Source organism: Macrosteles quadrilineatus, unplaced genomic scaffold (assembly GCF_028750875.1).
Source record: "Macrosteles quadrilineatus isolate MER2022 unplaced genomic scaffold, UCM_ALF_1.0 Scaffold_9__3_contigs__length_116548681, whole genome shotgun sequence".
NCBI lineage: Eukaryota > Metazoa > Arthropoda > Insecta > Hemiptera > Cicadellidae > Macrosteles > Macrosteles quadrilineatus.
Window position 1 is genome coordinate 1,492,526 of NW_026542602.1, and position 12,735 is coordinate 1,505,260.

The 12,735-nt window shown below is 35.2% G+C and overlaps 1 protein-coding gene across 6 annotated transcripts in view; it reads right to left on the reverse strand.

Annotated features, from left to right (window-relative positions):
- Positions 1-11,845, reverse strand: part of LOC129002277 (potassium voltage-gated channel protein Shab-like) — a 49,589-nt gene extending 37,744 nt beyond the window's left edge. For all 6 annotated transcript variants that reach the window (XM_054429959.1, XM_054429961.1, XM_054429958.1 and 3 more), the window contains exon 1: positions 11,023-11,845. In XM_054429959.1, the coding sequence (XP_054285934.1) occupies positions 11,023-11,799 (777 nt within the window). In that variant the 5' untranslated portion in view covers positions 11,800-11,845. The remainder of the gene's footprint in view (positions 1-11,022) is intronic.
- Between the last annotated feature and the right edge of the window lie 890 nt (positions 11,846-12,735).

The following is a 12,735-nucleotide window of genomic DNA, read 5'->3' on the forward strand; positions in this document are numbered from 1 at the left end:
AAATTAAATTCAATCAAGATTAATTACTTTCCGAAACTGTAAAGCCTTAATAATTGGTTTATATTATTGCTAATTATATTTGACAACTAATAACTAAATACAACCTAAATTTTAATCATAACTAAACCAATGAAAACTATTAATTGGAGTATAAGACATTAATATTTTCACTGATTCAAATACATGTTTATTTCAAAGATTAGTGTCATAAATTTTCCTGATCATAATACTAAAAAGTTTCAACAGTGGAGAATTAAAATTTATCTGTTATCTCATTTGCCCTAAATTTGACTGTTATTTTCAATGAGAACAAGATTCCTTAAAGAAATTGAAAGACGTCAATTTCATCCAAAAACGTTTTAGTCTTTAACCTCATAAACATGTTTTTAATAAATAAACTGGAAATACGTAATGCATTAAATTGCAGTTTTAGAAAAGTATCTTTTAAATATTTTAAAATAATGAACTGTACTGACATTGGAGGTCGAAAACATATACATGAATGTTAAGATTCGTGATTTTGACAAACTGAACTACAATATTTTCAATCTAATAACAAAGGCTTCATTTGTACACACAATAGGTAAGGGAAGGCTTCACATTGAAGTTTCTGTCTTGTATTTGCACCGTCGGCTCCATACTTCTCTATACCTCACCCCCCCCCCCCCAGTATAATCCCCCCTTCCACCGATCGGGAACAAAGGAAAGTGTACTTCTTTGTCACTTCAGAGTATGATACGTAACTTGACGAGAAGTGATGAACGCGTATTTCCACTGTAATGTAGATATGGAGTTACCAAATGGATTGGTAAATAAGGAGATAATATTTAGTAAATTGTGTGTATTTTTATGATAATGGAGTACCTGCCATTCGTTACTTCACGAAAAAGCCCCTTAGCCAAACTAAATTACACCATGAAAACAGCCATACTGCTATAACTACACTCCTCATATTTTGTCATATACTTGGTAAGCTTTTGGGACCAAATTCGCCAAAACTTGCACAAAGATAGTTTACATAATCGATTACTAAGTTATTATACGATTATACGTTTATTTCAGTTTCAATAACACTCCGTCCTCAAGACTTTCAAAGTTCTTTGGTGAGGTGATATTCCCACTTTTAAAAGATACTTACTTGTTTACCATAAAAAATTTTAACATGAAATATCTTTTGGGGGACATGTCATATGGAACATTATGCATTAGGAAATCTTTAAAGAATAATATGCTTGAAATTGTGTATATGCGTAAAAAATTAAAATAAAATTTTTAACGACCAAAGAAACTATTACAATAAAAAAGTACAAATGTCTGATGCAACGATCTTTATAAATTTATTTTATTTATACAATTGATTTGGACAGATCGGATTTAATCGGATATTAGGCCCAAGAGACAGCTTCTACTAGAGTCTTCCATTTTGCAGAAGTCCAATTACTATCAATTGATTTGATATACATGATAAATTAGTTATTTTACTTTGAAAAGTTATCATTGGTGTGAAATATCGAAAAAGCCAATTTGTAATCATAAGGCAGAATAAGCTTTTGAAATAAGCATAGTTTTATGATTGCAAAATAAATTAAATTCTTCTCTTATTTCATTTAATTAGGCCAGGTTGGTCTCATGGCCTTTCTTACACTTAACCTGAATTGGAATGACTTGTAGCTAATTCTAATATCATTTTAGACATATAACATTTCTTATTGCTACCTTTAAAAGTTCTAACCTACTCGCCTAATTTCAACTCCCTTCCTTCGTTATGGTTACACTACTAAATGAACATAAAAATTTATTTTACAATTTAGACTTTTTCTGTGATTCTATAACTACAAGGGAAACGATCTAATCATATTGTAATACTATTGACTACGGCTTATCGGTGATAATGCTCTATTTGAATTATTAAACACTAGTGAACCCGTGCTGCTCATCGCGCCGCAAAACAACATATCAATTTAGAAAACAAATCCATCGTGTTATATATTGATTCTAAGTCGAAAATAAAATACAGTAATGAATGAAGCCTTAGATGGAAAGTAGAGAATCCATTTTCTATCCTATTTTATTTACAAAAGTACTTCCTTGAATAACTTACTAAGTTTTTAGTTGTGAAATCAATCACCTTCAGGAAAATTACCCTGGTCAGAATTTTCCGCGATGAATATGGGTACACCATCAAAATATGTAGCCCTACTTAAAGCAACATAAAGCCCATGACTGAAAACTGGTCTGGGTAAGAGCAGTGCTTCTCTTTTAAGTGATTGCCCTTGTGCTTTATTGATTATCATTGCAAATGATAAAGCTAACAGAAATTGGCAGCTTTCCATTTTAAATGGTAAGTTTGTTTCCAACGGGCACATTTTTATCCTCGGAATCAAAATATGTCCCCTCTCACTTGTTCCAGTTAGGACTTTTACATTCTATTAAATTGTTAACCATTTTGGCCACTTGGAGTCTTGTTCCATTAATGAGGCCCTTCTTGGTGTATTGATATTCCTCATCAATAAAACCATTGCCCCGTTTTTTAAATCAATCGGTGTCTTGGCAATCCACCGACCTCCATATTGTTTAAAAACTCTGCTGGGCATTCTAGATGGGCGTTCAAATTATCTCCAAGCAAACTATAAATGATTTCGAACACCTTGGGCTCAGATGGCAATTTTTTCAAGACTTTGTTGTTGATCAAATCACAGTCACTGTTTTTGGAATTAATTTTTTAGGTAGTAGACTTTGACTATTTTCAACTAAAAACATATGTTTTTATAAATTAAAAATATCTCCCATGTTATCCTTATGGAGAAAAAACTGACTTTAAGGGCCTCTGACGCCCTTACCAACAACTTTATCAAAAATCTAATACCGTTGGGCACAACTACACGTTTTAACCTTTATTTTGAGACCTCTAATGTCAAAATTGGGCAAATAATAACGGAGGAGTTCGATTAACAAAAAACGTCTTAGCCTATTATATATATAGATGCCAAGATTTCTGTTCCCGATCATTATGGCCCTTGCTAATGAAACAGCTGATCTTAGTCAGTAATAACACTACACACAGACCACCCTCTCTGCATTATACCATAGATAAAACATACATTCATTCTTCAATCATATTTCGCATCTAGATAGCGTCCCCATTTTCAAAATAATTGATGTATAGATTGATTGTTTAACCAGCACATCATATTTGCTTTGAGTACGATTCGAATTGGCATTCATAAAAATAGGTATTTTGGATATGAAAAATGTTTTTTGCAGCCTAATAACCATTAAGTAACCTAACCTAAAAAATAATTGGTATTACAACGTAATAATTGGTACTGTAACAAAATTTCACCTTTCTTGACATAATATTGTATTTTATAACCACTTAGCGTGATTCGCAACGAAATAGTGTTGTAACTTAACATGTTTCTGATGGCAAAACAACGGAATGCATTGCGTAGAATCGCCAGTTGACTTTTGCATACAATTTGTAATGAATCAAGTTCAAAAGTTGTTTCCTTGAACTTTGTCTCATTTCGACGCTTGACATTTGCCCTTCTTTGGAATGTCAACAACTAAAGGGCAAAAGTTGTCTGCAATGCAAGTAAAAATAGTCTCTAGAATGAATCCTCATTTTAAACTCAGTCATAGATTTATCCTTAAAGACCAGCTGAGGAAAATGTTATCAGCTGTTTGATGTCCAGTAACTATTGCCTTTGAAACCCTTTTATTTACCTTTAATTTAAAACCTACTCGTCGCAACCTGTGGATTTGAAGGACATTCAATCGACAATATAAATACTTTCCTATTGGAAACGCCAAAATATATAATCAGTAATGATTATTGTGATTTCCCAATATATATACGTGGCATGATTGTTAACTGATTCCACATAAGTGGTTTGTTTCAGTTGAAATCCTATCTAAATAACTAAACTCTTATAATACACAAAACAACTCATAACATGTCTTTGATTTATCTACACGAATGCCAAATTTATAGTTATAGAATAAACAGTTACTGAGTGTGTGTAATATGTAATATGTGTTTACCTACGACAGTTTTTAAATAAACCGTTTCAGTTTAGTTCTTAGAATTTAAAAGTTTCAATAACATCATTGTTTACTTTCATAACAGCATAGTTTTACTCATAACAACGGACCAATGAGGTTCAAGGATTGAGAGAGAAGAAGTAAAATTGTAATCAAACTTCAACTAATCAGCTGTTCAGGTCAATTTAATTGTTGAGTGGTGCAATTAGTGTTTGGTACAGTGTTTCTTTGCATTACTGTCAGTGGCAATGAGAGGTTCGAAAACATAGTCTCTCTTAGAAGTTATGAGTAGTGATTTTTAGTAATTAAAACACTGTCGTAGGTAAAGTAGTGTACGAAACTCGCGTAAATAGTGTTAACGACACTCGTAGAAGTTTTAAGGTACTTGCCTAGGCTCGTACCATTTTCTACTCTTTTCGTTAACACTACATTTACGCAATCGTTGCGTAAACTACTATTATAGATTGTTGTTGATTTATTTTCGACACCCATTTCTTTACTCACAAATTAGTATGATTCAGTACAAAACAAACTTCTCGACACTCTAGCAAGTGTAATAATGCAATTGTTATCTCGTCTCGTAGTTTTTGTCGATCCAGCAATTTTGCATTGCTAAATTGTTGCAATGTACAACTCGAACGACCTTATTGATAAGAGTTTGCGTGTTTCTTATCACCGACGTGTGCCTAGTTTTTTTCTGACCAGTAATTACTTATCTATTCTTACTTTTGCTTCTTACATTAGCTGTAAACACGTTTGGCGATGTTTTTAGTAAGCAAGATAAAAATGTTGTTAATATCTTGTTAAGTACTACCATTAAACACGAATTAATATACTGATATAGCACATACCTTTTCGGATTTCTGTATAACAACTCATTCTTTCTAATTAAATAACTTAAGTTATAACTTCTTTATAGCGTATTTTTTGTGCATTCAGGTTCTATAATTGTTGGCGCCAAAACGACTAGTGTCATCCCCACCCCTGTAATAGTATATTGTAATCGTATAAATATGTAGTAAACAGTTTGTGTTAAAATGTTTGCCCAGTTTTACGACGAAAATGAACACAGTTGAATTGAACCGCAAGAGTGTACTGCGTTCAATTACTAAAGATTTCTATAGTACACACTGACTTTTTTAATAAACTGAAATGGCACCTTAGTTTACCATATCTAAACACACTTTAATTACCAACGTTTTGAAAATTAAGGGAGATAATAGAGAGAAATTGGCACACTCCGTTAGAAGTTCATCTGATAAAATTATTCGATTGAAAAATGAGCCACAACTGGTTCACATAAATGGATCTACTTTAGAAGTGTAAATTCATTAGTTGAAAGAAAACAAACAATTGTGACTGTAATGTGAGAAGGTTGTATGCGAGTCTTCTCAAGAGGAGCCGCCCACCACTCTTTCACAGTGCTACAAGGGTTGGGTTAGCTTAGGTCAGGTTAGTTTAGGTTAGGTTAGTTTAGGTTAGGTTAGTTTAGGTTAGGTTAGTTTAGGTTAGGTTATGTTAGTTTAGGTTAGGTTAGTTTAGGTTAGGTTAGTTTAGGTTAGGTTAGTTTAGGTTAGGTTAGTGTAGGTCAGGTTAGTTTAGGTCAGGTTAGTGTAGGTCAGGTTAGTTTAGGTTAGGTTAGTTTAGGTCAGGTTAGTGTAGGTCAGGTTAGTTTAGGTTAGGTTAGTTTAGGTCAGGTTAGGTTATGTTAGTTTAGGTTAGGTTAGTTTAGGTTAGGCTAGCTTAGGTTAGGTTAGTTTAGGTTAGGTTAGTTTAGGTTAGGTTAGTTTAGGTTAGGTTAGCTTAGGTCAGGTTAGTTTAGGTTAGGTTAGGTCAGGTTAGTAAAGTTTAGCTCCGCTTAGTTCAGTTTAGATTATGAAGTTGTGACAAACAAGGTAGTGTTTAATAATAAAAGTTCAAATGTTTAATTTGTAAAAACAAATATACAAGGTTAAATTTGTACTCATGTTCCATTTTTCTTGTGTTTAGAAAATTATAGATTTTGTAAATAGTACCTTGTTTGACATTACCATAAAATAAACTGAACCTAACCTAACATAAACTAAACGCCGCGGCGCACTGTAAAAGAGTGACTTCCCTCTTCTTGAAAATATATGGCAAACAAATACACAAACATTTTTAAAACTAATAATCCATCCTTCACGATTATTTTAAAGAAGAAATCTTCACAAATGATTTGATAATATGAAAGGCTTGCAGTGTAACCCATGCAACTGTAAGATATATACCATTGCGGATGGCCATTTTGCTAGTTATTTTGCGCACTCGACAATAAAATGCAAATGTAAGTGCATCGGTGAACAGCTACCGGCCAGATAAGAAGTTGCCGTGTTTCTTATCAGTTTTATCAGGAAACCACCCATTCAGGCTGTATCCAAAGTCGATCCTTGCCAAGGCCATTGTTTCGGTTGGTTTAACAATGAGGCTACATAATCTGCAAATGCAATTATGATTTCATTAACGTTTTGATAGTTTTGGAATTAAAATAATTATCGTGTAACAGGTTCGCAAAATTCTAACATAACCTAACCTTCAATAAATTATCAATTATTTAAGATGGGGACGCCACTATGTGCGTATTTTAACCCAAATATGAGTGAAGGATGAGTGGCGCCATCTACCACTCATCTACAAAAAAAATTAACTTTTCCTACTGGTCACGTAACCATATCACAAATTTTCGTAGCAAGTGTTTAACGTAAAACGACTGAAATTGGTTTTGTATTACTTACTTATCTAATTTTTAAAGTTGATTTTTTAAAATTTCAAAATCCAAAACGGAACCTCCAAACAGGCATTGCATTGGAGCCCCGATATTTTCTTTTGCATATAGATAACATAAATCAATTTATTCTAAATTTCGTATATTATTTTTTGTTTGTAAATTTATTTTAGCTATTAATTAAGTAGAGGTATTTAGTCAGACCTGGCAAGACTGATAAATTTATAAACCAGTGTTTGTTTATGATTTTTATACAATTAATTGTACACTATGTATGTAAAAAATCGAATATAGGTTCGTTATTTACAAATTACTATTCGTTAAAAATCCCACTTAAAATGTTTTATTTGGTTACATACGTATTATGACGACCTTACATAATTATTATAACTTAACCTAGCCTAAGGGTGGTTAGGCTGGGTTAGGTTAGTAAGATTTTGTTATTTAAACTAATTAAAATCTTATTTGGAAGTCGATTTATCAGTGTGGTCGGTATAATACCAAAGTACATTTATTTGTAGTATCAATCCTAGAGGAAAAAAAGAGAAACCTAAACATTTTTCAATAAACAAATTCAAAAGTAGTAAGGATTAGGGCCTAAAGACCCAAGTAGTGAATGTGAAGCACCGAAACACCTTCAGTTAGGCCAATCAACCACGTGATAAGGGTGAACTGATAAGCGAGTTGCGTGTCCAGCGGCTCTTATCAGTGAAGTCCCTCGCACACGCCAGACAGACGATCAATAGTGGATGCAACAGTTCTCCATAGTAGTCTTCCACACCATTTCGACTAAATAATAAACCATGACATTGTAAGAAAACGGCTGTTTTTGATATATATTTCATAGGTGATAAGTTTCTTTCGGCAAAAAGAAACAGTCGAGTCGAGTAAGTTTGTGAAATCGAACAGCTGATTTTACTGAAGAAAATGTAAGAGATAAAAATACAGTAATTATGTTGTCTTTAAAATTATGGTTTTCGTCACATCACATTGTTATATTTTACTGTTGTAAGGCCTTGATGAACTCAAGGGTTGAAGAATTTCAGTAAGTTGATTTTGAAATTATTATTGTGTTTGCGAAGTAATATAGGTTAGTAATCTTATAACATAACCTAATATAGCCTAAGATAACCTAGCATAACCTAACAAAACCTAACATAGCCTAGCATAACCTAACATAACATAACCTGGCAAAACTTAGCAACCCAATAGGGGAGCGAGCTCTCTTAAACCACAGAAAATATACTTCTATTACCTATTACTTCTATTAAGGTAATAGTAGTATATATTCTGTGCTTAAACTCCTAAATTTGTTGTCCTTGCTTGCGGGATTGGTGACCCTCAAAATCAAGGGTTACAAAATAAGGAGTCTGTAGTACATTCCCATAGTTTTAGTGTAATATAAAATCTAATGGTGGTACATTAGTTGTGTAATACACAATCACGAAGTACATTATTGGGCAAATATAAGATGTATTGGCAAATGTAATCTGTAAGATAAAATAAACATTTGGAAAAATGTTTTTTAAGGATTTAAAATACAAATTCTGATCTGAAAAAACTTTTAAGAGTGAAATTAATATTTGGAGATTATATTCCGACATTCTAATATAATGTCTAATAATGTCTAATATAAAGTTAAACAACAATTAAACTTATTCGCCCATAAATGGCTAGTTTAAATGTTTTATATAAAAAAAAATACCCTGAATGTTTTGAAATCTTCTACACTTTCCTCGGCGCTCTATACTAACGATTAAGCAACTGCGGGTTTGCTTCATTCCGGTTTAAAACCCTGTCACGTTCCACGCACTACAGTAATTTGGACATTGCTTCCTCCTGGAAAGTGGAATTTATTCGTTGAGTTGGGGAAATAAGAAAACCCGCCCTTAAAATATTTACTCCTCGCTACAGTGATTACTAAGCTTTAGATTCGAATGCAAACATAATACTTAAACAATAATCTGAAAGATTATTTTTCCACTGTTGACAGAAGCGTGGATTAAGTGTTGTGTTTATTTTTTCATATATGTATATATTTATTGTCCTAGGATTGTTTGTTAGGCACGAGCCTGTGCTTGTTTTTCACATTACTTAAGGCTAGACCTAGGCGTTGCGGCATTATCTCTTAGATAAAATCCAATGGTGTTTTGGTGGGATTTGAACCCGGGACCTCTTGAACCGAAGTCCCGAGCTCTAACCACTAGACCAGCTCGCTCCTCAAATTTTTTCATATTAGGCCTATAAATAATCAGTTGGTTAGTAAAACCTTTTATTTTCGGTTAGGTTAGAGATCTGAACCGGTGACGTAACCAAGTACAACTAGGCAAAGTTTGATCAAAGTTACATATTCACTCTAACGAAATTGATATTTTTCAATAATTATGTTAAGGGAACCGTCCAAACTCGGGTAAACTCTTTGTTATCAGTAAAATGCCAAATTATTTCTGACTAATAAATAAATCAGGATCGAATTAGCAACCCTCAGATTTAGAGAGAGCACTATGATAACTACCTAGTCATTATCATATTGCAAAGAAAATTGGATTGTTTTTCAATACACTAATTTAAAACATGTTGTAGCGACGACAACAGGTAACGAAAACAATCAAGAACTCAAGAACAGATCCGTCCGATGAAGAGTAAGAGGAGGTGGGGGGCGAAGCTTAGTGAAGTGTGACAGTATAATTACAAGCACAGTGATGTGGAGCGCTGTAGTCAATCAGGGCTGCCACCCTACGCGCAGGAAATTACTTTACCGCGTCAATATACCCTCCCTTACAGCCACAGGGTTGCCACTCGTGCCATAATTGCATGGAAATGAGATACAGCCGTTAATAAGCACCTGTGAGATTTATTTTGAATCTTAACACTAATTCAACGCGATACGTATAATTGGGGGTGTATTTCATAGGTTGACCATTTGACCGACATGCCAATTAATAGACAAACCAGTTGACCGATATTTAAAAATAACACATTCAACCGTGTTAATGAGCACATGTGAGATTTATTTGGAGTCTAAGTAACACTAATTCAACGCGATGCGTATAATTAAGGGTGTATTTAATAGGTTGACCATTTGACTGACATGCCAATTAATAGGATAACCAGTTGACCGATATTTAAAAATAGCACATTCTGCCGTCTTAATGAGCAAATGTGAGATTTATTCTGATTCGAAGGAACGCTAATTCAACGTGATGCATATAATTAAGGGTTTATTTAACAGGTTGACCATTTGACCGACATGCCAATTAATAGGATAACCAGTTGACCGATATTTAAAAATAAAACATTTAGCCGTGTTAATGAGCCCATGTGAGATTATAGATATACTTCTCAGGCGTGCACAATTTGACCAATTACTTGCTAGTCAAGCCTATTGCCGGACACTTTAAATTAAAATACCAGCTGTGTTAAAATAAAACTTGTTATTTTGAATATGAGCTATGTTAATGCAAAGAGACCCATAACACGCGCGGTCTATACCAGAGGAGGCGGCCACTTCACCGACATGTCAATTGCTAGTCAAGCCAGTCGACCGACTTTTAAAATGAAACTAATAAATGCAAAAAACTAAAACACTTCCTAGAAAAGTTGCAAAACAAAAATAAAAGAGGGTATAGGTACAAACATTTTCTATTGTAGTTAGGCCTATTATGTTATGTTATACATTGATACCTACTACTTTTTACTTTTTTGGCATATTTGGGGAAAAATGTATTTACGTTATAAGGTAGTAGAATTATCGTTTATGGGCATCATCTGAATTTTCATTTGTACAGAGTTGATTCAATGATTAAAAGTTGTATATACTATACAATATTGTGATTTTCGGGGGTAAAAGATGTAGTTTTACCGGTATTTTGATCTGACATGTTGGCCTCGTTGCAGATGGCCATCTTTAAAGTAGAAACGGAGAACTACTTCGGTGCCATCTGCAATGAAGCTGAATCTTCGTGCCATGTTACCTGTCCTGTAGAATGACACGGTTTTACACAGAAAGCCACGACACTGTATAAAGTGTGACTGTAGACGCTTAATTAAATAATTTGATATGTACAAAGTACTGTATTGGCAATGTTCTATTTAGCAATAGGTTTCTCTATTAACTGTCAACCCATTAGGTTCTCCGAGAGGCCTGTATAGTAAAGCAATAGAGAGCCTTAAAGGTAAGAAGGGTCAATCATTGGTAGGACCCGAGGAAGAGAATGGTCAGCTGTATGACTCACCCGGGCTGCTATGGACGTGGTGGGCTTCTCCAGAAGGTCCCACAGGAACTGCTGGTAATGTGCACACTTTCCCTCCCCGAACTCCTCCTCATCCCTCTGCCTCAGGGACTCCGCCTCCTTCCTCATCTCCTCGTGGACGTGCTCCTTCCTCTGGTGGTACTTGTGTTGGCAGCACGACTCCAGGTACAGCTCGTCCACGCCCCAGTACTCCAGGTCGTCGGAGAACGCGAGCACACACATCTCGTCCACCAGGTGGAGCTTTCCGGTCCGGTAAAAGTTCAGGATGGATGAAAAACTCTTGGGATGCCTATCGAAGAAGTATTCGTTGTCTATGAGCGAGTAGTCGTCACACAGCTCTGTGATGGCCTCGTGGGTGTTGCAGTCTCGGAGGCGGCCGAGGCGCGTGTGTGGAAGGCGTTCTAGGGTCCGCCACAACACCTCGTGCTTCACACCACCCACGTTGATACACACACGGCGGTTCAGCGCCTTCGACCGCATGATCATGAAGGGCTCGGGAGGGAGGGAGGACATGGACCGGGAGTGTGAGCGGTTCTGGAGGTTCAAAGGGAGTGGAGGGGACGGAAACCTCACTTCCTTCGCGTCCTCCCATCGCACCACCGAAGGATCTCGGTCTCTCATGTCGCGCTCCGCGGTCCTCTCGTCCCATCGCACTCCCGAGTCTCTGTCTGCGGGCTTGTCGTCCCATCGGATCCCGGCGTCCCGGTCTGTCGGCTTGGAGTCGTCCCATTTCACCACCGACGGGTCGGGTCCCGCCATACCCCCCGTCTACCCCCGACCGACCCCGTCCCTCCTCACCCGCACCCCCCGCCGCTCCATCCTGCGTGATCTGGAACAGACAACACAAATGTTCATGTATTAACGTACTTGTTGACCCTATTTGTTGACATTTATTAACTAACAGTGTTCTATTTTAGGTTATCTAGGATTCACAGTTTGTATGCATTTAAAATAAAGTAATATTAACATATTGTTACAAAGAAGGCTAACTTAACGTTAAATAATCCCCTATACACTAATGGCCCATGTAAATTTTGTAGGTGGAAAAGAAAAATACCCCCGCCGCAGCAAACCTGCCGTCTAAGCGAATTTCCATTTGTCCGAATTGATTTTCAATTGATCTATTTAAATAACATTATTAGGTTTAACGAGTACCTAGGTTTGCTGCTACAAGGAAACTAATAAAGTAGTGTGTTTTTAGTAAAATATTGATAGCTTACTATAAAATAAATAAATTTGCCAACTTTGATCAAAATATATCCATAAACAAGCAAACTACAACATTTTACAATATTCTCCATAAGAATAACATGGGAATTTTAAATTTACCATTTTTTTAGTTTTCTCCGTAACCAATAACCGTACAAAAACACTTTGATATACTGAATTGTTTGTTTTTTTAAGCTCTTTAAGAAGGTTTAGAGAAAAATTGGGAAATTTTGTGTTTTGAGGGTAAAAAGTGAGAAAACCCCATTTTTACCCCATAAAACCCCCCATAAAACCCTGTTCCCATGGTCCGATCATGCTGGATCGCGAACTCATTCAAGTTTATCCCGCCTTACACCTTCAAACCAAATGTCATCAAAATCGGATAAAAATTACTCAAGTTATCGTGTTCACGGACATATATATATATATAAATCTATATATATATATATATATATATATATACATATATACAAATTTGAACGAATG